This window comes from Ciona robusta, chromosome 7 (genome assembly GCF_009617815.1).
Source record: "Ciona robusta chromosome 7, ASM961781v2".
NCBI classification, from domain to species: Eukaryota; Metazoa; Chordata; class Ascidiacea; order Phlebobranchia; family Cionidae; genus Ciona; species Ciona robusta.
In genome coordinates this window covers 3,959,347-3,985,740 of record NC_143241.1, presented here as the reverse complement: position 1 = coordinate 3,985,740, position 26,394 = coordinate 3,959,347, and the positions used below count along the sequence as shown (strand labels likewise).

The following is a 26,394-nucleotide window of genomic DNA, read 5'->3' as shown; positions in this document are numbered from 1 at the left end:
GTTGCCGAAAACGAAAAATATTTTTTTACCATTCTTTACTTTTGCAGTGTTCAATCTCATAAGCTTCTACCGGTTGGCAACGCAAAAACTGCTTTTGACTTATGACAATACCATTCAGCAAAAATGAATGCAAAACAAATCCAATACATTTGCGTCGACAATTTATTGTAGTAATCGAATATGCGCTCACAGAAAGCAAATTATCGTGACAAGGACACGTGGGCAAAATGCTGCATTAAAAACGAATTGTTCAACATTATACATAATTACCTTTTAATATGGAACTTTTGGTACACTTCCACTATACAGCTATATATATAAGTTTCAAATGCGAGCCGTTTAATTACCTAAAAGGTACTGGGAAAAAAAAGGAAATTGCGACACCGTATAACATGAAATTCTTTGGTTTTATTACCAAAGTACAACGATGCAATAATACAATTTCTGCACCAAAAGAATTGGTTGAAGCAAACATTTGAATTTTTAGAAGTTTTAACAGCCCTTATTAATGCCATGAAAGATTGGAAGATAAGAATAAAATATTAATATATATCATCTTTTTAAACGTCCGCAGAAGAAAGTTGTTAAAAATTGAAACTTGTGTGGATGAGTGAATATTTAGTTGAACACCTTATCCACATAGTAACTGATACTAACAGCAACTGTTGGCGCACAACTGAATGTTGGCGAATTAGGGCGAACAAAAACATGGCACTACATATTGTACGAACTTGATGGTAAGATTTCCCAGCTCAGTGAAAAAGTGCATGTTGATAAACCAGGTCAGGTCTCATCCAGTTTATTTTCGCTTGTTTTGTTACTTTGCTGAATAAAAAGTAATTATTGGAAACCACTTCTACACCTGTAGTTAACTTTAGCTTACCTGATCAATTTCTGGTGCATATTGGGTAACCACAGTGGGATCGCTGATAGGAGGATTGTCACTTTCTTGTTCCTCACTTACTTCTATATCTTCTGGCTCCTATTCATATAACAGATGTTTAACTATCACACAAAACACCTATACCCATATTAACAAAAACTGCATAATAAAAAGACATCATACCTCAACAGGGCAAAGCTCTGATGCTTTTGCCAGAGTGTGTTTGGCACTCTGAGAATGTTCCAGAAAATATCCGTTTGCTGATTCATTGGAAGGTGCTGGTGGTGACCAGTTGTTGTAGTTGTACTGACCTCCAGTGTTGCCAGTTCCATACGAGCGACGATCTAACTCATCACCCAACCTGAAATCGAGAAACACTGTTATGTACATCAAATTAACTTAAAAATATTTTCCCCGACAGACAATAGTTTTTATTTATCTCTTTAAACAATAGCAAATGTCATGTTATTTAAACAACGACGAAGAGGGAATTACAGCTTTTAAAACTGCTATGGATGAAAAGTGTGGATAAGTTTGTCAAGTAAAAATCGTTACTGATGCACCCATATTACATAAGACATGATAATTCAGCAAAATTTACCATTCCACACTCATGGACCATCTTCTTTTCAGTTCACCATTGTTAAATAGAAGTTGATACGCCACTGGGCAGTTGCTGAACAATGTTGTCATGCATTTAATGCACTGATATGCTCGCTTGGCGTAATGAGCTTTTGAGCGTTGGATCGTGGTGAACAAACCATCTCTATCATCAGGTATCCCTTTCAATGTGTTGATGATCCTGAAGGAAAAACAGTAATAGCATTTTAAAGTTTTACTTAGGATTTGATAATATATCTTACAGTAAGCTGTGAAAAAATCACAAAAAAAAACAAAAAATTTAAAACATTTTTTTGGTCAAAACAAAACAATTTTAACACAATTAAACAAAAAAAAATTACAAAAATCCAACTAAAAGAAGCAACAAAAGTTAGGAAATATTTTGTAACCTCTGATGTTGCCATGAATCTTCCAACATCAACATTTGAAGAAGAAGATCAAGATGAGGACGAAGCTCGTATGTGTACGAGTACGCGATCTGCCATAATAATTCACTCAACACAACTCTCGACATCTGTGGATTCTCCCAGCATAGAAATCTAAAAAAAAGTTTGACGTTAATTGTAACATAAATTATAAATACAAAACTATCTTTTATATTGTTAGGAATTGATATTATCATGGTCCAATTAGAAGTTTATGGATCATAAAAATCCTACTGTTTGGTGTTAATAGGGGTGCTTGGTATTTCAAGTTGGTATACAACAACTGATAATTTCAGACATAAAAGTACAAACTATTTTATTTAGTTAACCATAATATCATCACTAAATAATCTGCTATTTTATGTTTTAATTTTGTTATATTTTTATAAATTACATGTTCCACCACAATCCACATACTTGAGTAGCTTGAGTGTTTCATCAGTGTTACTTCCGTCTTCAATTATCTTCTTCACATAACTCTTGTTAGTCATGAGCAGATCAACCACGTTAGATTGAAGTGGTATAATGGGGTGGGTGATTGAACGATCACCGTATGGGTTGGGTAATGCTGCTTGACCTAAAAGAGGAATACGTAATGTATGTTAATGGTCCAGTATTGACATTTCAAGTTTCACAACATAACATGGTAATGTGTGCATGCAAGTAAAGGGTGAAATTAATATGTGTATAAATCTTGGTGTATTTTTGCAGAGAAATATAAATGATTTTCAAGGAACAGTTTTTTGGTTTATTCATAAGGAATATGAGCATTTTATTTGGAAACAACTTGAATTTAACTGTCATTGTACCAATTACAATCTCCATGTAAAGCTATTTTTATAAGATGTAATTTATGAAAATTTGCTTTCCAATATTTTGAACAATATGGTGATAAAATCAAATTTAATAAAAGTCAATATTATTCTAAGTAGCATGTACCTGGCTTTGAGCTGGTGCAGTGTTGAGAGACATCACAACATCTAACAAGCAGTGATACCACCTGGTATAATTTATTGAGTTCAGCATATTGATATTTAATGGGGGGACCTGGTCCATCATCTAATGCTGTCAGGATGAAGTAGTGCGGAACTTGAAGTTGGAGAAGCTATGAGAAGAAGGAAGATTAAGGTTTCTGTTATGTTTCTATTTGGTTTTATTCACTATGTCTTATTAAAGGATACAACACCATAAGTATCATACTTGAAGTTTAAATTATAAATTATAGTTAACACATAATAATCTGAGAACAACTTTAACAACTTTAAAATTTCCAACATTCTCATTACCATTCAGATTTAACAACTTTTTAATTGAGCAACATTTAAAAAACTGCCAAATAAATTTCATCAGTCAAGAAAACACAACAGAAACCAATGGTAAACATGGTATAATAAAAACAAGAGTGTTTTTACAGCAAGAAAATTTGTTGTCACCTGTTTCCTGTTCACCACACCAAGATTAAGATACATTGCAAACACAGAGAAATACTGGGGCAAGTGACGACCATGTTCCGAAACATCTTTCTTCAGTAAATTGAAGACTCTTTGTAAGATGAGGTCACTCATCATTTTCGGGGGGTTTTGCTCTAAAAGTAAGTTATGTTGTTTAAAATTGGGTGGCTTATGTGACAAAGTTTACGTTTTTTTTACCTTGCATAAATGTCTGATAACATGTATTGAGGTAACAACCTTAGATATACACAAACAAATATTTTTAAAAGCAAAATACTATTTTTGATTTCTGTTTTTAAGACTTTTAAATGATTTAAAAAAAAATTTAACAAGAAAAATGTTGTTTGAATAATAATTTCCTCACCTGGACTCCCCTCTGTAGGTAAATGTATTGGTCCATCAGTAATAGTAAAATGAGCAAGGAATACTAACAACTTTGCAAACGCTGTTCGAACATCAGATGAAGTGCATTGTAATAAGTATTGACTGAACCTGGAAAACATATTAATATATTGAGTAATGATTATACAAAAACGTGTGGTAGCAAATAACATGACACTAATTTCTAATAATGTAAATGATGTAAAGATGCCATAGGTGACAGTGATTCATAAAAAATTAACAGTCAGTACAATTTTACTTTACTGCTGTTGCTACCAAGTCTGTGGATTGTGTTAAGTGAAATATCTGTGTGGTGATTGTTGCAAAAATAACGATAATATGTTATTTGCTATACAACACTAAAAAAGCTGTTTAGTTTACATAAAGGCTGTCTACCTAAGGCACCGTAGACTGATCTGACAGAATATATAAATAGCTGTTCAAAATCAAACTATTAATGCTTAATTAGTATAAATATAACCCTCAATAGAGCAATGAGTAAAATGTTAGACATACAAGTTTTAAAATTATAAAGTGATTTAATTTTTCATGGAAAAAAGTAGAAAAATAAAAGTTGTTCCTCCGCACCTGTGTGGATGGTTGAGGAGTTCATTTTGAACGAACCATTTCCTCGCTGACTTGCAATTCCTCATTAAATGGAAGAGAATATCATACCACTCGATGGCAGGCCCGCGCACTGCTTTCTTCGTGTGGAAACCTGTTATCCAAGATTATATTTTATTTATTTTAAAGTTTTCGTCTTAATAAATTTAACTATGGAGAAGCTTCTACAGCATGCAAGACGCGCCATGGGACTTGGGGTTTGGGCCACAGTTGGCTTATTACCACATGCATAAAGATGCAAAAAAAATTTTATTTCATATATATATATATCTGATACTTACAATTACAGTAACCCTTTTGATTTATAATTCTATTCATATGTAAATACACACCAGTACTGAATATAAACTTGGCAGCAAGTTGTACACTGATCATACACAGCTCTTCAGCTTCAGCAGATAACTGAACTTGTTGTTTATCTCCACCCATGAAATACTGGAAGTTGATGCGAAGTAACTGCTGCATGAAACTGGGAAAGAAAGGTCTTGGTTTAATTTTTAAACAAAAACAGTTTATTTTATAAAAACTAAACTAAGATCAAAATCACAAGGTTAAAAAAACAAATAAAAACGTATTTCAACAATTACTAAATAACTAAAAAAATAAATTTAGTTTATGACATGTCATATTAATAAGTTGGAAAATGATTATTTTATTTAAATTGAAACACTGAAAACTGAGAGAAAACCAGCCACCTGAAATATTCTCTACTGAATTGCATCCTCTTATGCATAAACTCGATGTTCTTCAACTGAACTCTGCGTTCAATTACTTTGGGAAGGTTACTTCCTGTATTAGATTAAACAAAACATGAAAATTTATAACTATAAAATATTCATAAACAACATTTTATAAGCAACTGTGAGGTAGTTTTATAATTAGGACTTGGATTTAAAAAAAATGCTTTTGGTGCTATATATGCACTAATACAACAGACTAAACAGGGGTGTTAACATAAAAGTTTTATCCACGAGGGCAAATATAATGAATATATAGACTTGCTCTTGTACATTGTAATTATCCACCAATCTCACTTACCTTCAAATGAAGAACCAAGTGATAAATTATGAATACTTTTGCTCAGCTCATAATCTTTCAGCACATCAACACGTTCATAGAAGAGAAGGTAAGCGTTCCACCATCGCTTCTGTCGTCGATACTGCATTCTGTCACGAACATCAAAATAGTAGTTAATTTGTTATAAAATAATATATTAAAATCTACTTTAATTAATTCCAAACTAAGTTGCTAAAATTTACTTTTGATTCATTCATTATTATAAAATACTTTCTGATAACAATATTTTTTACACACTTCAATTCAATTTTATATTTTATACACTCAATTCAATTTCAACCAAGACAAATTTTACATCAATCTAAGTACCTATATACAATAAAACACTTGCTAAAATACAACATATAAACTGTTAAAAACACACAAAACAGCCCATACCTTTTAACCATATGGTCAAACACCTCTCCCATATAATCTCCACCAAACGACTGGTTCTTCATGTCTTCATCAGTGAACTCACACTCACTAACATCAACATCATCAAACTTAAACCATTTGTTCCTCGCCTCTCCACCCTGTATGTTATATACAAGTTGGAAAGATAATAAAATTCACATATATGGAATAGAAAATTGTGGCAATATAAAAGTTTTGTAAATAATGAACTTTTTAAGAAAATGGGTAAAACACAATGAAACACTTTAGTGTTTATGTTATATATATATATATATATGTTGTAAAGAAGATATACTAAGTATAATTCAGTGACCATGGGATTTCACTTGTATAGAATAGAAAATTGTATTTTAACTATGTAAGAGAACTTATAAAACAAATTACACACATGTATGCATGCTATTAAAATTTATTATTTAAAACACTTTATGGTGTATGTTGTTTTTAAAAACATTGTTTTATTGATAAAAACACCAATTTCCCTAATCTTTATATAATTGGATATTTAACTAGCAAAACAGATTCAACAAGTTAAAACTTTATCAAAAAAAAGAGTAAAGATCTGGCATATTCATAGAAAGACGTTCTTCTCCAAACATTGTAACCTTAGATCTTTGTAAGATATAGGAATAGTAATGTCCACCACTGGCTTGTCCACTATGAACAATCACACCAACTAATCTATAGTTGGTTGGTACGTCGGCATCGGAATCGTTTCCCATTGCTTCAATTACCTGAATGTAAGTGCACATATGTATACATTTAGTAAGGTAAGATGGGACACATTTTCATTCTATAGTCTCGTCCCATTTGGTAGTAAACAAAGAACATTCAAATAATTATAAAACCGTATCCTCACGACTCCCCACGACTCCCATAGACCGTTGTTAATTGTTTAAAAAACGATCAGGATATGTAGATATTATGTGCTATAGGTGTCCCTTTCCCCACCCTACTATATACATATATAATACATTGAGATATACACGCATGAAAATATTTTTTATAAAGAAACCATTTTTGTATAATTATAAAGCCAACCGTGGTGTGACTGTAAATACTCATAGTTGTATTTCTTTAGCATTTTCTCCTATTATAAACATTTTACAAAAATACTTTTAGCAAACAAATTTAAATTTTTGTTTAACAATAATATTTTCCAAACTTGTTATTAAACCACCCACCTCTCCTTCTATCTTTGCCAAGCCAGCCACTGTATAAGGCTCCATATCTATTTCACGAGGAAATTCAAAATACTCGTTGAACTTGATGGCACATTCTCTCTCCCAGTCGTAATCAAACCTCTTCAATTGAATACAAAGCACTGATGGAAGCTTCTTTATACAAAGTCGCTTCACCGTGTCAACCTGAAAAAAAAATCGTATAAAAAGTTTTATGGCAGACTGAACCAAAATGACAATTAACTTCATAAAACTACAGTTTTACAATAAATAGAAATTAAGTAGGTTCATTGCAACTGTTTGATTTTCTTTTGGTATCCCAAATTTGTGTTAGAGACTACATTTTGCGTATAATTTGTTATATTAATCAAAATTGAATGCTATAACTGCAATTATTTCACACCGGTAAGTAATATAATGTAAATATCTCAACCAGTTCATGTTATGAGTAAAAAATTAGAAAAACCAGAACTCCAATGAATGAGCACAAAAAACAGAACTCCAATGAATGAGCACAGTAGATTATTTTTAAGAAACACAAAATGTCACTATATTTTTCACTAAGTACAAACAAGAACTTTCAATATTTAAATCACAAATGTAATAACAATAACAGCAGCTGGTCAACAAAATATATTAATAGGAAACATAAGTGTACCAGAATAACCGTCCCCACCTTTTTATCACATCTTTCACATCGATAAGCGTTTGCACCTTCAAGTAAATCCCCCTTCACATATTGTTCGAGTGATTCCTTCAAGTTACGATGATGACGAATATCAACACTTAATGATAGGAAAGGTTCCTCACGTGTGTATCTGGTGGTAGTTAGGTGGTTTAGTAAGGTTGATAGGGGTGTTAAAAGTGTTAAGTAATGCTGTAGTATAAAGTGTTAGGTAATGTCAGAATAGTTTTGACCATATATTTATAAGCTTTGGGTAAGAATCCCTGTCTTCTGTCATGCTGCATAGTACACACATAAATAAAAATAACTTTTGTGAGAAAGTAAGTGTACATAAGCTTTAAAAAAAACTTTAAAACTTAAAATGCTTTACTTAACATTACATAGAGTTTACCTTGGTAAAAACAATTCAATACACTGGCACATTACAAAAAGCTATTGTACTTCACATTAGAAAACATTATCTTTCCAACCTGTGGGGACAATCTTTACAAATCTTTTGATCGGAGAAGCTTCCACCAAGTACTTTGCTAAATATCGGGGATTGTTTGAACAACTTGAGCCCTTCATCCAAACCATCAACCAATGAATTGAAGAATTCCATCGCGTCGTGTTGTTCACGTACATTCACTGGTTCACCCATGAATCTGGGAACAAAAATGGAGAATAATACAAAGCAAAAAATGCAATTTTATATTAAAAATTTCAGCATATTAGTGTGTAGAGGTGTTGCTCATAAAATTATACAAAGATTTAAAATTGGCTAATTCTGATCCTGCTCTGAATACAACACTCACAAACACTTTTACTTTAAACTTTTAGAGGTTTATTCCTACGGTATTTCAACAAAACATTACCAAGGTCAAAGAACTAAGCATACAAAAAATGAATAAGTTAAAACTTGACTTTTTTACTCACTTAAAATGCTTCCAAAACCCAGCAGGTGAATAAAACTGCTTCTTACTGTACGAGAGATGACCGAATATGATTTGTACTTGGCGTGCCAATGTTTTATTATATTCCTTTAACTCTGTAGCTCTGCTTTGCTCAGGAGAAGTTGTGCCTTCCATGTTGCTGATCTCATCTTTACCACACTGTTTTTAACATGAAAAATAAAATATAATATTAAAATGTATGTCGCAGGCATGAAACAAAAACACATTTCACTAAACAAATTTTTCATGATTTTTTATTTAAATTGTCAATCTCTAGTCATTTTCTACTAATGGCAAAAAACTATTTGCCTCTTCAAACATGATAAACAAGATTGAGCAATAAATAACATTAATCATACTACCATAGTTTGATATGCTAATGGTAAAACATATTCTCAACTTATTGATTAACAAATAAACCCAAATAGCTTCTATTAAGCATTAATGTACATACGGAAAAGTTTAAAATAAACAAGACTCTCCAACATTAAATTTATTAGAGAAGTTAAAAAAACAACTTAAAGATTTCCAGGTGCATATTTCTCTTCCGCCTCACCTCATTATCTCCTTTTTCATTCGAACTCGACAAATTATCAACGACTAATTCTTCCTCATCTCCCGTGATCATGTATGTGTCCGGGAACGATTCATCGAAACCCAACATCTGATCTCGGATGCTCGGGATCAGGTAGAGCTGTTGGATCACTGAGTTCATGTAGCACGTTGCACCGGCGTTCTTGAGCCCAACGAACCCGCTTGGGGCCACTGGACCTACAGGGGGCATGAACTCCCATTCTTTTATTGTATCCTCATTATCTGGTGAAGAATTTGTTAGAAACTATGAGAAAAAATACATTCACTGGTATATATTACCACAATGCAACTATTTTAATGTTTATGGCTTTTCATACATACCAAACAATTAACCTAATCATCATAGACTACATTACAACTTACCAGAATAGAAAAGTTCAGTAAGAGCAGTTGCAAGTAACCGAAGGTTTGGAATACAACCACGACACAACGCACACAACACGTTAAACGCAGCAATTGTTGTCATCGGTTGATTGCACACAGGACGTACGGATGTAAAGTCGAAACTATTTTCATCCTTGCTTCCCGTGTTCTTGTATTTGATGTACGCTCGAGATGCGGGGAAGAGAAAATCCTCAATCATGTCCTGGATGTTGGGAGTTTTAAAATCGAGAACATTTGAGTTAAGAATATCGCATCTTAAGTTACAACTGTGTTAAAATTGTTTAGTGTTTAAAATAAATAGGTGTGATGTTTATGTGCAATGTCTTCCATTATGTATCAACATTAGAAATGTAAAAAAATAAAATCATAAAAGAGCTAAACGAGTATATTTGTCTTTAAATAAAACTGTTTCATGTTAAAAAATAGTTCATTATTGGTTTTACATACTGATTAACTTTGCTTTTAAATACCAAAGAGTTTGTATTGTTATTTTTTTAATATAACTAAGCCTTAACCTAAAAGGTATGACAGTTACAACTGTTTAATGAAATATTTTACTCATGCTGTCATTTCAAATATCTAATATGTTGCATTTACAGCACAAATACCAATCATGCTGCTATAGTAGGAAGTTATACAACTTAACAGATGCATAATTGGACAAAACTCACTTTGACAAGGTGTGCACCACCACGATCTGAACCAACATGGAACTTTTTATCTGGTGTTTGAAATGAAATAAGTTCCTTACACACACCAAGGTGACCTTCTAATAAAGCTTCTTCTACTGGAAGACTTCCATTTGCTTTGCATTCCTCCTGTTAATATCAAAATGTATTGTTACATAAGTTAGTGGATATATTACTGTAAAGGAAATTCCTTTTTACTTTGCAGAAACTAAACCATTACATTTCAAATATTTTATCACCAAACATTTATTTAGAAAGTAAAAGTGATTTTTATTTACAATGTTAAGTTTGCTACATTTACATTATTGTAGCAGAAGTTGTGAGCTATTTTTTACCAATAAAATATTATTTAACAACAATAAAAATTTTATTTTGAGCTCTAAATGAGGAGTTATACTCTTTAAAATTAATTAACTTACATACAAACCATTATTACACGTTACCTTGACCCGTTTAAGCCATTCAATCTCATTATTAAGAAGAACTTCAGCATTTTGAAGATGGATGCTCGAACAGAGAGCAAAGTTAAGCAGTCGACATAATAACGAGAAATATTCGCGACATTGTTGAGAATAATCACATACAGTGCTCTGTGAAAAATTACTTTAAAATTATACTCTTTAATATAATTTAATTTATCTAGTTTACACTGGTTATAACTAAAAGTTTTTGCTCTATTATATATGAGTAAGGTCCAACAACAAGGTATGATCGGGGCCTGGTGGTTTAGGCCCAACGTTGAAAAAATAATATTTAAAAATAAATACAACCAAATTTACTCAAAAAACATAAACATATGCAACAGATATATGCATTAAATAGGATGACCCTTGCTAAAAAGTTGCACGAATATGAATAAAAAACATCAAAATTAGTAAAACTATAAAAGACTCCCCCACCTTAAGAACTGTGATGAGTAACGTGATGAAAAACACGAGAGGTTTGTGACCACCTGAACATTTGGTGGCGATAAGTTGGAACTGTTCGCAAGCACATATGCGCAACATCCTGTAAAGATATGATGAATAACTAAAGTGCGAAGATATATTTTACATGAGCCTTTGTGAACATTAAAGTCGAAAATTTTAATAAAAAGGTATGAGCTAAATTGTTTGCATTGTAGAGTGTCCCATGTAAAAAATGTTTTAAAATCTATTTAGTGCTTATATAATCGATGTACACATTTTAAATTTAATAAAAACAGGTTATGCTGATATTTTATTAAAGACTAACCAATATTTCAAACTTATCAAACAAGATACACCACATGTATAGTACAAGAAACAACAAAGCTTACTTATCAGGACAAGCCAGAAGCAAGTCAATAATAAAACACTGCCATGTTTTGTCCTTCTGTAGTGAATCAAGCATATGTGGACACAAGGCAAGAGCTACAGTGAGAACTTGTAACGATTCTTGACACAAAGTGATGTTTTCCTGGTTGGTGTTGTGACGCATGGACTGTGGATATTTGCAAAGCTTGTTAGGTTTGTGGAAAAGATAAACGAATGTGTGAAATCCTTAATAAAGTAGTCTTAATTAATACGATATTTCTCTAGAAAACATTGTGTTTATATATGTTAAATATATTTCATAAGAATACATTGTATTTCATGTTAAATATACACAATACAACAGGAAATATATTTGGCTTTTTTCTTATTTTACAAAACATACATTAAAATAAAAAAGTAAGTATGCATCCATGTGCATTAGCTCTTTGCAAATATACAAAAAAAACAACGGAAAAAAACTTCTAAACTCACATTTTCAAATGTTTGATGAATATCTTCGTTGCTAGCCCCGAGTAAATTAAGTGAATCGCTTGCAGAAGTCCAAGCCAACTTCATTATCTGCTTAATAACTTGTATGTCAGGTGTCACGTCTTTTATCTGTGGAATAACATGCTTTGTGATCAACATAAGAAATCATTTATAATTAAACTGTTGACAATAAGTAACCTGTTAATAGTAGTTTCAAGCATAACAAATTAAACAATTTTGCCATGTAGAGTGTGGTCGTATATTTTAGATAACTTTCTTTGACATAAAGTTTGATATATCAAAGCTTGGTTAGATTAAATAATCTGAATAATATAAAATTCAAAGTAAAAACTAAAAGAATACCACTAAAAAAAATAATCACTAGTAAGAGATAAATTAATGCATTATCGGTTTAGGTCATTGCAAAATTTCTATAAACTATTTTTCTTTCCTATAATCACCTCAGCATGACATTTCTGACCAAGTTTTGAAGCCACAGATCTCATGATCATACAGTTGACTGGGTTCGGTATTTCTTCCAGTGCAGAATGAAGAATAACTGCTTGGTTATGCACACTGTGTAACACTGGGGGGTTGTTGCTGTTTGTACTGTCGTTCAAAGCTTCAGCAACTGATGCCACACGAGCTGTGTAAAGTAAAATGTGCAATGTTTTAAACAATATATTGTTCATGACAATGTATGAGGTAGTATATGTATTGCCATGAAATGACATAATTTTATTGCAGATAGCACTTTTTAAATAATTAGAACAAACACAACTTATGGGATTTAAAAGCAGATGATATATAAAAAAAATGACAAGCTTTGTTTTTCGTATTATGTTTTAAAAATATATTAAAGTAACCAATATGTTGCTTACCATAAGACACTGTTGTGAGCATTAGTTTAGCAACTTGTAACACAGTTGTGTACGCACTCCTGTAAACACAAAGTACAAGTTGACTAATCAACACTACAATTTTAAGTTGGGCCAAAAACAGATGAACATATACTTCCAATAGTATATTATTTTTTTTATAAATTAAATGCATTAAATTATGTGTTAAAGGCAAAACTTACCGTTTAGTATGCACGTCAGCATTAGCAAGGAATGTACTTAGTGTGAGCATGTTGAGCACAAGTTGTGTTCCGTTGCTTCGAAGGAAGTTAAGTTGAACCTCACTTGAGTCAGGACACGCCTCATTCGATGCAGGCATCAGGAGGAAATATAAAACCTGGAATTGTAATAATCAGTCTTGTCACTCCTGTGACATTAGTACTGCATGGCAAATAGACTGCACTCTAATATACAATGTCTATTGTACATTACTTTTGTATTCGTAATAAAAGTGTTTGCAGAGGGCAGTAAACAAAGTGTTTTGTTGAAAAACTTTTGTAATGATGGGAACTTTAAAACTGTCTACAAATACAGATGTTTAAGATAATATATTATATTAAAAATTTTAAAAAGTAAATGGTTTAGCAGTTTTTTAACCTACATTTAAATTATAGAGAGCTTCTGAAGGAGATGAAACAAAGAACAAACATTCGATCGCTTTCTGACTTGAATGAGTCGAACCAGCTAACTTTTCTTTCGATATATCCGATGTTAGCTGCATATAGCACAAAAAAAACAGTTAATTAAAAATAATTCAATTATTTAGGTAAAATAAATTACAAAACAATGGGCTAATATTGGTATGAAATCTTAGAAATCAGTTTTAATCTGCATTGAATCTTTGAATGCAAGCTTTCTGTATATATTGCAGGGTAGCAAATAACTTGTTTATTTTACAAGTTCCATGTTTAGTTATTGGGTGTGAATTACAACACATTCAGTTTTACATAAAGCTTAAACACAACACACCTAAAAACAAAACATCCAATTTCACATAAATCTTCAACAGAAAATCTAAACACAATTAAAAACATGGTCTTTAAACCATATAAATTCCTATACATATTGGCTGCTAAACAAGCTTAGGACAAAACATTAGAAACCTGCCCACACGAGATAAGCACCTGTTTAATGTCATTGACAGTCTTAATGTTGGCTGGTATGAGATTAAGAAGATGACGCGCTTCATCTCTAAGAGACGAGGATCCAATTTGACATCCAAGGTCAGCAAGTTTGAAGAGGAAAGAACAATACCTTGGGTTGAGGGACATGATCTGTAAAAGGTATTGAAAAAGATCATTAAAATACAAAGAATAGAAAAAATAATAAGAAAAACTTTTAAAATATTAGGCATAATTAATATTCAGGGCACTGTTTGTAAGGGTAGTATGTAAAAGACATATTGATTTTTAATGCATAATAAAAAGTTTTTTTTCTAACTATACAAAAGCCTTTTAAAAATTTACAAACAAAAATATTTGAAATCGAATCAGCATGTAGAAGTAACAATGTGACATTTGTCATGTTTAATGCCTGTTGTTATTATTAAAAACCAGAGTTTACAACAAATGATGTCACCCTAGGTACCTGAACATTATGCTTTTGATCATGTTGTGAATATGAATATTATGAATTCATGATAATGTATCATGTGATCACAACATGAACAACACAGAATATTTAAAAACATATCAGCATGTAGGAACAATGTGGCATTCATGTTGGGATTTTGAATATCGTGATAAATTATCACGTGATCAGAAAGACTCACGGTTCCCGGGAGTTGTTGCTCGATGGTGGTTGAGTCAAGAGGAGATTGTTGGTTGGGAACGGGAGATGAGGAAGATGAACTATCGGAGCTTGATTCTGGTGATGAGGATGCACGACCAGAGCTGTTGTTTTGAACTAACTTCAGCGAGATCGTCTGTGAGAGAAAATTTGATTTAGAAAAATATTCTTCGTAGAAAGAATATATGTTTTAAAAAATTGATGGAGAAAATAAGATTTTAAACATAGTAGCAGTAGGGTTAAAAATAAAATATACCATATTTGAGTTAAATGGTGTAAGTAATCAGTTTGAATATATTTACACCAGGAATTTTTACAATTACATTCAATATAAATTGATATGGGCAACTTACACTGCGAGTTTTTAATGACAAACTTCCGATAAGTTTCCGATCAAGTTCGGTTCCAAGCTGTTCACCATTAACGTACAACTCAGCTTTCATCACACCTGAACTGCTTAACTTGAAGTGGCTGAGAACTTGCTTTCTGTGTTTAAAATGAATTGGATAAAAATTATGGGCGCTTATATAAAAAATATAGTAAAATGACCATATTTCCGATACTACAGTCGTTTTGTGTAAATTTTGGAACTAAATACTAATGGTAAAAAAACAGACTAAAAGTAATCATTTTGTACCTTGATCAGTTTAATGCTCTGTAACATATGGGGTAGAGAAAAAACAATTATGTTAAAGGTATAGTAAAAAACACCAGACATGAAATAGATTTCCTAACATACTTTTTCTTTGTCTTCATTTTTGACATTAATGTCAACAAAAATGAAGTAAAATTATTTTGCAAATATACTAATGATTATACCTGACAGAAGCAAGTGAAGCATTGGCATGAGTGAGAATCTCAAAGTCTTCCGTTTGTCGTCCTTGTGCGGCGAATCTGATGATCAAGATGATGTTTTCTCCACGTGCTGCCCTGTGGTGTCAAGATATAAACATTTAAAAGTTGAATTCATCCACTGTGTTAAAATGCAAAATCAAACATTAGATTTGGCGAATTCAAATGTGATCAAATACACTTTCTAATTGTTTTGTATTACCAGCTATATTATTTAAATCAATTGGCCTATAAAAAATAATGTTTGGTCTTCTAAAACCATAAAAATCCTACAAATAAAAGTTGCAAGTTCCACGATAGTTACCTGTACATAGGAATAATAGTTCTCTCAAATGAGCATTCCTCGTCACACTTAGTGATATATTCACTTAACACAGTGAGGACACGAGTCATTCGACGGATCTCGTTATTTATATCGTTGCTTGAATCTAATGTTGCGTCATTGTCACCAACCAAGACTAAAAAACAAAATTTTTTTTTCCAACAACAAACAAAAAGAAAACAAATACATCAAAAAAACTAAAAAAAAATTTTTTAATAATAAAATTATTTCAATAGGTTATGCATATAAGTTAGATCATAAAATAAATTAAAAAGCAAACAAAACATTGCAGGGTAATTTTTATATTTGATGCTTACAAGCAGCTAAATAGAGTTGGAGTATTGAAAACTTACGGTTAACATTGTCGAATGAGACACGAAGTCGTTCAAGACATGATTGGATGAAATCCTCATGAATGCTTCCCTGGTTGACCTGAAGGTTGGGACCAAGGTTTGTGTAAATCTCCTGCAGAAGTTGAATTGCTTTTGTTGCAATGTCATCTTTGCCGTTCATCACAACCTGTATATGGTTTGGGTTAAAACTCTGGATTAGCAATAGATAATGTATATGCTATATAGGATTAGATAAAGCATAGTTATATATTTATACCAAAGTAGTCCAGATCACGTCTGTGAGTTTGTTGTGAATATTATTTAACCAGTAGCAGTAATATGTAAAAAAGCAGGAAAGATATTGAATAAAGGGTAATGTTACTGGCATAAGTCAGGAAATGTGATAATTTAAATACATGCCACAAATGGTGTTATTACTTTGTTGTAAAACAAGTCAAGCACATTGTTCATAATCATAGATCAACTATAATTAACAATTGCTACAGTAAGATACACATAACACATACAATACAATACTTACTTACATACATTAGATACCAACATTAAAATGTACAATGGATAGGAATATAAAAAAAATCCCTATTATTCAACTAATACTATTACCTTAAAAAACAATATAAGCTTGCATACGAGGCATTATTATATAAAAAAATTACCCATATATCAAACTCAATTTACCTTCATCAGTTACAACAGTTAGTCCCACTTACCCTCCACATATAAGGTACTCCAATAAGATCAAGCGCATCCATCATAAAACTTCCAGATGAATGGTGTTTAGGAAGAAGTTTCTTCTCATGACAGTTGACAGTTTTAAAGAATCGTTCGAAACAAAACATTCCACTCTGTGTAAGTTGACCGGGATCAAACTGGAGTATTTTGGTTTCGAAAAACTCCTGAAAAATGACATTACAAATATTATCACTACAGTAAAAAGGTGTATCATGTAAATACTTATTACAGGTAGGCTATGATAACTTGCAGTCCGTAAATAAGGCATAGGAATTATATTAGGGGTTTAAGGTACCCACCATAGAATATTTATCTAAACAGATATTTCTTTCAATTTTCTATGTAAAGGTTGGAACTCATAGAAACTTTCCTTATGTAGTATTATGTATATACAATACAATATAACCACATATGCACATATAACCATATATTCACATTACAGAATATGGTTGAACCATTATAATGCTTAATAAAGTTAATCACAAATCTAAGTGTGGGAACAGTAGAAAAAGGAAATGTAGTCATTTTTTTAAACAAACCTTATTTATATTTGGGTCCAGGTCTGGTTCTTCACCCATTAGTTTTGAGAACCATTGAAAGCAAGCTTCCTGATCACTCTGGTAAACACTGTTCTCAGCAAGACATGTCCATATCTGACAAGCTTGTGGCGCACATAACCATAACTGACCATCTGTGTGGAACATAGAATTGACAATTAAATACAGGTTTATTATACCATGGCATAAGGAGGGGTTTAACACATTCCTTTATATTAACATTGCACAAGGTTTACTATACACCTTATACTAAGACTATGGTGGATTGGTGGTAATTCTGTTTATTTTACATGATGTTGATGTACTAGGTATTAAAATACCATACATGTCATGAAATGTACTTTGCCTTTTTTTCTATGAAATTCCTAATAACAGCACGTTTGTTCGGTTGTTTCAGCTGTGGTTTATTTTTCTCCCAATATTATTGTTCACTTTGGATTATTAAATATCCTTGATATGCTTTTATATGGGGGTGGCTACACAACTTTATATTGTGTAAGTACATCAGTATAAACATGTTCTTTCTGATATTCAATACCTTTTAATATAAAACGTAGAAAGTTCAGTCTTTCATTTATCTCCTGTATATGCGTGTATCTACTTCCATTTCTTATTTCACTTGGCCTGTAACGAGGATTTTCTGGAATAAAAAAAAAATATTATAAAAACAAGTAAAACAGTAAGATCCATAGTCACATGTTAATTAGTTTTTAAAAATCTGTTGAAATTAAACAATGCTGCGTTAGTGATAGTGGTACATAATTATGTAACCGAATACACTTTAAAAGAAATATGCAGCAACACCATGGCCGGTTTGACTTCTGTTGAGTTTAAATTGAAAATTACCCCGGGCTATTTGTGGATAGATAATGCAGTTTCAATACAAAGCAAGTCTTGTATGGAAAACTGAATGAAAATATTCAGAATTTCTGCTGTCTTTTTCACACTGTTTTCAATTTTTTTTAAAAATCTGACGAACACGAAAATCTTATTTACAATATATATCATTACATACATACATTGTAAAAATGAATACAGATAATCAAATCAATATTATTTTCATTAAAGTTATTTATTTGTGTAAGAACAACAAGCAGTACCTTGGGCGTAGGTTCTTGCGAACTCAACATAGTTGGAAAGGTTGACGGCAACCAACGTAACCATGGAGTGTTTGTCTTGTAATCGATTGATTATTTCAGGTCGGTACGAGAAATGTTGCGTCCGATGCATGTTTGGGTAGTTTTGTGGAGCCTATGGGGGGTATATATGGTGATTAGTGTCAAAATGTCAATATATCAATTATAAATAAAGTGCTTCTGTGGCTACTGGTATCTAATGTATTTTTGTAAAGCTATAACAGTTTATTTTTAAAGTAGAAATGCCAAATAGCTATCGGACATTTGGTAAGTTGACCATATGATTAATGCAGTACTAGTTTATATAGAGACAACACAAAACTAAAAACAGCTATAATAAGATATCATACCAACATATACTCACCTCATTAAATAACAAACATATTCCTTGTATTTGTCGAAGTGCAGGAATCACCCAGTTACCACTTTTCAATTCTTCAGTAAATTTATCGATCCAGTGAAGTTTTTGGTTGTCGCGATCTTGGGAGCAACTGTAGTCTAAGATCTGGTGAAGAGAAATAGATTGTTACTATGTTTTTAGGTGCAGTATGTTGTATTATAATTTGTAAAATACGAACAAATGAATGTTACTTTATCCTTCCCCGGCTGGAAAAAGACAGTCGCTATAACACGAGTGTTAATACATCTCATGCCAGCTTACGAGTTACCATGCATGTTACTTTGTTGGTTATTATTTTTTTTATTTCATTTTCCTTATGGCTGATAATTTGGACAACCCATTAGTGACCACTGGGTTGAAGTAATTGTCGTTAGGTGTCCTGCCAACGGCCAAATACGCCCACAATGGTAGCAGCGACGAGCCTTGAACCCATTACCTCCGGGTTACAGGCAGGCACGCTAACCACTTTGCCACCGCGCCGGACAAATACATAATGCAATATTTCTTGGGTGGAAGCAAAGTCTACACTCTATTGTTCTATTGAATATGGGCGATAGCTATAGCTCACATGGAAAGTAGCATGGGAGGTCAAGGTTGCCCAATAAGTGTTTTTATAATATTGTTTTTGAGTAAAATATAATGGTTTCTACATAAAACAATTTAATTACCTTAGAATAAAAACTTTAATTTCCAAAGCAAAAATTTAAACATAATATATTGTTTTAAATTATGTATCTAACTTCACAGTCACACTAAATGTTGTTATACATTCAAATGTTTTTTCAAATTATATATCTAGATACCATCATAAACCATATAGCTAAATATTTCAGACTTGCAGCAATATAGTCTCATTAATCCTTATGACATATCAGGTTGAGGTTTATTTGCCAATAATATAAGCTCTAGTTTACAATAAAATATTCATCAGTATTTTTGTAACCTTTTTATGAGCACTTAGTGCTTGGTCCATGATTTCTGTTGGAACATCATCAGAGTGTGCGAGGTTCCATAGGAGGTTGAGGACTTTATGAGCCATCACTCCATCCTTATCATCTTCAGCCAACCTCCGGATCAACTCCAACAACTTCTCTCGCTGCTTTTTACTCGCTCCTGCCCAACTTTCCTGGAAAGTTGGAAAGTTTTTTTTGTCATTATTCACAGATTTTTATCACAATGGTTATATTTATGAGTTGAGTTTATTAGTAAATAAATTAATTTGCGGTGAATATTATTTAAAAACTAATTTTTTTAAAACTGTTTTACATAAATTTGATTTTTTGGTGCAAAAACACTGCACAATGGTCATACTGACAAATGCTGGCATGTGAATATAATGACTTATAAAAAGATTAAATGGAGATCCCAATCAATGTTTTAAATTGGATTAGATTGAAAAACATTCATGTTAAATGGAAATTGTAGAATAAACCCTAAAAATATTCGTATTTTCATAATCTTTACCCTTGCACTAACAAGAACAGTTTCATTAATGCAACGCTTTCAATCTGAGCTAAAATTCTTCCCCATTTCTTTTAAAAAACAGCCACCATTTTATATACAAAATGATATTTACTTTGAAAAGTTCAAACAGATGATCCAACTGCTCTGCAGAGAAATCCCATGCAAGTTTTGCTAAAAGTTCGTGAACATTTTTCACAATGGCTTCATGTTTTCCTGCCTGTTGAGTAAATTAAAATTATAATGTGCTTAATTTTCGAATACATTCATAGTCTTATTGTCTACCAAACCCAACACAATTGATATATAGTCTTATCAGTTAAGTTAAGTATGCATTTTACTTATTAGTAAATATTCAGTGAATTAATTTAAACTAGTTCTAAGCAATATGTTGCGCTGTATACACTAAACATGTTATTTAACAAAAGTGACATTTGCACCTTATCATAAGAACATTAAGTAATTGGGTATTTTTAGACAATAATTAAAGACCATTATTAAAACATCTTAACATCTTCTGGGCAACAAATTACTACAAAAATATCAGTAAAATCAAGTATGTATTCACATATAAGAAAGATATTATGTTTTTCTATAGGATGCATGGTATATTTCAAGGTTAAAATTTTAATTTGGTAAATAACTTATTTCTTACCTGAGCATTCCAGATGCTTCCCAGATCATCTAATGTGAGGGATTTCTCTTTAATTATAAAACGAAGAATTTTTTCAAGTTTTTCCACATATTGTGGTTGATGTAGATTATCACACAACACGATTGATAAGACTTTGTTTTCTTTCAACCATTCCTGTCAATATATACGATAATGATGTTGTCATTTTTATAAAAGGGATACACCGTACGGACAAACACTTTATGTACAACATATGCAAAATTTATCCTCAGAAATATACAGTTGATGTCACAATACTATAGTTGAATATAAACTCTACAGTCGTAGCTATACCTGAATATTTTGATTTAACTATAGCACACTTTTGACTGCCATCTTAAAGTTTTGTTTTTACAATAAAAAAAAAAAAATATATATATACAATTTAGTCAACTTCCCTGTACATACGCTTGCAATTTATCTTTACATATAATTCGGCATCACCCTAACCAGCATAACGGAACTTACCGCCATTTTTTCTGCCGTTATCCAAACTTCTTCATCCAGTGAATGTCTGCTGTGTGGATAATATGACACGCTGTGTATAACCTTGTTTACTTCATTTAATGCGTTCATTTTCCCATTGAATGATGAGATCTTTAACAGCCTGACAATGAAATAAAAAGTAAAAGGATTGTAGTTTCAGACAAAATAAAAGCAAACATACGAGTCATTTTTTAAGAAATTTGAGCAAGAATAAGTATTCAAACGTGGGAAATCTTATGTTTTGGACAGCAAACATCCTATAACTTTGGCTTATTAAAATATTCCTACTGTTGGTTAAAAGAAAATACATTCACCAGCTTCACACATGATTACCTGAGAATCATCTTGAGGCGAAAGAGCTCAATTGCTCTTACTTTCTCTTCCACCTCATTCAGTGAGATCCTGAGTAGGATTCGCTTGAGTGATTTGAGGATGATGGAGAAGGAATCTCCTCTTTGTTGCTCCTGCTTATTTGCTTCCTTCTTGATCTCATCATCAGTAAGAGAGTCAAGACGGTTAATCACGACTTCAATAACAGATAGGAAGTACGTTTGGCATATGTGAGCAGTCAGAAGTTCGGATACTTCACCGAATGGTCTGCATGGAGGAGATGAAAGTTTTAGGGTACCGAATATCATTATACAGTTTACAGTATTGTATAGCAGAATTACCATACTATAGGTTTATAAGCATCATACATGCTATCAGTGGCATAACCAGCGTATATGAAAAGGGGCTGTCATATTATTACATACAATCAGTGGCGCAGCCAGAAAAAAATAAGGAGGGGGGGGCGTTAATAAATATTTTTGGGTTAAAAAAGGGGGGGGGTCACAACCCCCGAAACCCCTGGCTGCGCCACTGCATACAATTAATAGGTATGTTGCAATAAGACGTGTAACGTAGAAATCGTTTAAAAAAAAAATTACCAATTCTAAGTAACAGCAATAAGGAAGAGCGTTTGTGTCTCTGCTATTTCTCGGAGAGTGTGTGTTTGTGATAACGAGAGCAAAACAATCCTTCAATTGCCCCTTGATTGCTATAACTACACTAAACTTTACCATATTAGGCACTTTAGCAGGTAGGAATAATTTCCTTATATTAACCTTTTGCAATTTAATTTATCTTGAAACATAAGATTGTCATTTAAAGCCTTGACATAAGTATTAAAAAGTGTTATATGGCAATGAATATTGTGCCGATGCCTGCTTGAAGAATCCAAAAACAAGCAATGCAGGATGTATTTACCTTATCAATGCAACTATAACCGGGACATTGAGTGCTGTTCCAGATTGAAATCGTTTTTGTAACATTTCGAAACCATCCAACTTTCCAAAGTAATTCACTAAATCCACCAACCAACCCTGCCAATCACAATCAAACATAATAAATGTGAATTTGTTACGTATATAAGTTGTTTAAATCTTCCTTTTATACAAGGAGTAAGGTCCTACTGCGAGGCATGCCAAGGACCTGGGATGTGAGCCAGAGTTGGTGGATTACACCCTAACCAAGCACATTCACCAAGAAAGAGTTTACTGATATTAAAGTAGCATAATACCAGTTTAAAGCAGATAAAACTTACCCTTGGTTGTCTTGTGTCTGCAGGTCGTGCATATAGTTCATCATCCTTAAGTTGGGCATCAAAGGGAACACTCTTTGAAGCCCTCTGTGCGTTGTATATATGATACTTGCAGTGTGGGTTGATGGCCATACCAAGCAGTTCAAGCAAAGGAGGAAAATCATCCGATAATTTTGAAATGCAAAGTTCAATGAGCAGCAAGATGTTCTTGTAAATGCACTCCTGGAAATTGAATGGTAGTAAAGGAAAGTTAGGTTAAGTGGTTAATCTAAGGTATAAAAAGAGTTTTATTAAGTTTTTGAATGGCAAAATGTTTGTACAATATTTGTTAATATATAATAACCACACAGAGAGTAAGACTAAACAACATGCCAATCTTACATGAATATTTAACTTCCAGTTGCTCACTGCATCATCTGTGAGGATCTTGGTAAAGGAAACAACTAAACTGCTGTTGAGGAATCTTTTGCATGGAACAGTGATTGCTCCTGTGCAAAAAACAAAAACTCATAAACAAATGCTTTAACTTAAACAGCCTATACTGTTACAGTGCATTTTAGGTATATTATTTAAATGGATGTAAAAAAAAGGCAAATCATAAACATATTATAAAAATTTAAATAAGTAATATTTTGTGGGTTTTAAAATTACACAAAGAGTTTTAAACCAACTACCAGTGTTCACCAACCTTGTGTGCTTTGTTTTATTGCGCATTGCAGTAAAACTTCAAGTTGTCCGTTGGGCAACACTGGAACCACCCACTGCGTTCTATTGATCATTTCTTCGAGTTGATCCAACTCAACCATCGGAAATTCAGGTTCTGCCTCTTTCTGACCAAGGTCTGTCACCCCAGCTTCATTTATTGTGCTTTCAGGACTAGCATCTCCACCTCCCATATTCTACAAAATGCAACAATTTCATATTTACCTGAACTACATAAACATTACATCTACAATACCTCATTTTTGGAAACTTCATTTTGTGGGGAGACTTTAGCCATTGGAACATTACTGTCTGCAGACTTGGCTGTAAAAAGAAAGATTGATAAAGTCTCCAATGTCGGTAAAGGAAATAGCTTATGCACTCTCTTTCAACGGTCTTGTGACCGCAAGGCGATCCCGTTTACTATTGTAGTCAATGGGATCGAGGGCGTTTTATGTAGTTTTTCTTTGTATTTTGACTTTATTTAAAGTTATAGGGAAAAATAACTATTTCCAAATATATGTATTTTTTTATTTCTGTGTATAAATCACATAACGCTGTTATGCCAAATTAAAGGTGGAGTGAAACTGGTAAAGTAAAACACACCTGGTGTACTGGTTATTGCCACTACTTCCTCATAGGGTGGTGGTGCTTGGTCCATGACAGGGGAATTATTTGTCTGACGTCTAAATATCTGAGAATTCTTATCTTCACTTGTATCCTATTGTATAAGTTTATAATGGTAAATGTATTAATATATATTTTATAATAATTAATACTACTGCATATTATACAAACTTGTACATGGTTAAATATGTTGAAAGAAACCTTATCCAAAGTTATCAAATTATTGTCACCACAAAAACAAAACATGCCAGTCTGTAGAATTAGCAGTTACTAACAAAATCTCACGCATGCAAGAAGTGTGTTTTTCGCGTTCGCGCTCAAAATCGGCGTGCAAATCAATACAATTCCAAATCACAATACGAAATCCCTAGTCTGCAGAGTATGGCAAGTGAAGGAACGATATTTTTTACAAAGTTTTGGTTATGCACGCCAATTAATTGAACAATGAACAAAAAAAATATGTATTACATTAAGTAGGATTTTGTAATGTGGCTTGGAAATGTACATGCTTTGCACGCCGATTTTGATAATACCAAGTGCGCACACGAGAAATAACTGTCCTGCCTACATGAGATCCCATCAGGAACTGCCATTCTCTTGTTTAATTAATTCGACAGCGTTGGACAAGCTATGGCTGAATGCATAACCAAAACTTTGTTAACAAAATCGCCTGTGAACCTGCCACACTTGGAAAACCAGCTTTTGTTTACTTTCACAGATAATTACCTTTTACATTTATTGTGAAATAAACATTTTAAACTTATTGATGTAAAGGAGTTGGAGTATTAAACTAAAAATATGTAATAATTGTTGGGAGTATAGTAAACATATAAATAAGTTTGAGAAACCAAACATGAAATTTTTATTAGTGCACTTACATGAGGTGTGAGAATTTGTATTGGTAAAAAATAAATCACTTACCATTGTAAACTTTGGGTAATACAAGGCTTAAGAAATCTTCTTATCGTTCACAACAACGAACGTTCGTATATAACAACAATAACTTTATTATCTGGCATTCATGTTCAATTAAAAGTACTAAATCAATAATTTCACGATTTTCTGCTATCGGCAAGATAATTTGCCGTAAGAAGCAGCCTACAAGTTCGTAGTTTAACTGCAACATATGATTAACTTGTATTATGCATACATTTTGTTGTTGTTTTTTACAATATCAAAAATGTTTAACTGCCACCTATTTTCTCCATGGTCCGATTCAAAAAGCGTGCTGCGCACTTGTTGATTTTAGTATAGGCCAACTATCAATTATGGCTGCAATTTAAACAGCACGAATGTTATAACACTAATATTGTACTTTAAAGTATCTTTAACCTATGCTTATTGCAACATGTTTACCCTTCACCACTCTAAACTTCCGCTGTCCGTGCAACATTGTTCACTTCTGTTTTTCTTCGTTGACCGTCACTTCGGAGTATGCTGTGGAAAACATTTACTCGCGGGAATAGAAACCGTATCATCCCGAAACAAAAAGTTAATTCGACAAACTCCCTTCTTAATTTTATTTTTGGTTGGCATGAAAAATCTACACAATAAATTATTTATAACTAAATGTATGAATGTAACCAACTAACTTTTGCCGAATTTAAAGAGTAACATGCTACTTTTACCAAAAATATGAAGAAGTAAATATTAAGTATTTTAGTTTACTTCCCAAATTTTTGTGTCCATGTCCGAAACATATGATATTCAATCATAAGTAATATATATACTATGTATA

At 32.3% G+C, this 26,394-nt stretch overlaps 1 protein-coding gene across 2 annotated transcripts; it reads right to left on the bottom strand.

The window, feature by feature from the left end:
* Positions 1-144: 144 nt before the first annotated feature.
* LOC149733920 (ubiquitin carboxyl-terminal hydrolase 9X-like) lies at positions 145-26,094 on the bottom strand. 2 transcript variants are annotated; one of them, XM_089881800.1, is made up of 53 exons: positions 25,578-26,094; positions 24,636-24,750; positions 24,286-24,353; positions 24,016-24,226; positions 23,709-23,815; positions 23,331-23,549; positions 22,994-23,109; positions 22,079-22,342; positions 21,728-21,866; positions 21,242-21,394; positions 20,702-20,806; positions 20,069-20,251; positions 19,090-19,230; positions 18,690-18,840; positions 18,128-18,229; positions 17,572-17,723; positions 17,011-17,196; positions 16,301-16,466; positions 15,930-16,083; positions 15,593-15,703; positions 15,127-15,259; positions 14,757-14,909; positions 14,110-14,259; positions 13,587-13,700; positions 13,168-13,322; positions 12,968-13,026; positions 12,548-12,732; positions 12,090-12,215; positions 11,621-11,784; positions 11,223-11,331; positions 10,767-10,913; positions 10,306-10,452; positions 9,617-9,836; positions 9,213-9,475; positions 8,640-8,815; positions 8,195-8,368; positions 7,716-7,857; positions 7,043-7,225; positions 6,464-6,592; positions 5,841-5,977; positions 5,424-5,551; positions 5,081-5,174; positions 4,718-4,854; positions 4,350-4,479; positions 3,745-3,872; positions 3,363-3,514; positions 2,869-3,034; positions 2,347-2,506; positions 1,894-2,043; positions 1,485-1,685; positions 1,067-1,244; positions 884-982; positions 145-825 (listed from the first exon to the last, which is right to left on the bottom strand). In XM_089881800.1, exons 1-53 carry the CDS (start codon positions 25,578-25,580, stop codon positions 784-786), a joined length of 7,677 nt encoding a protein of 2,558 aa, XP_089737926.1. In that variant the 5' UTR covers positions 25,581-26,094; the 3' UTR covers positions 145-783. The 2 variants fall into 2 exon arrangements, with proteins under 2 accessions (XP_089737926.1, XP_089737925.1); XM_089881799.1 differs by having other exon boundaries at positions 9,213-9,472; positions 9,614-9,836; positions 25,578-26,093.
* Positions 26,095-26,394: the final 300 nt, after the last annotated feature.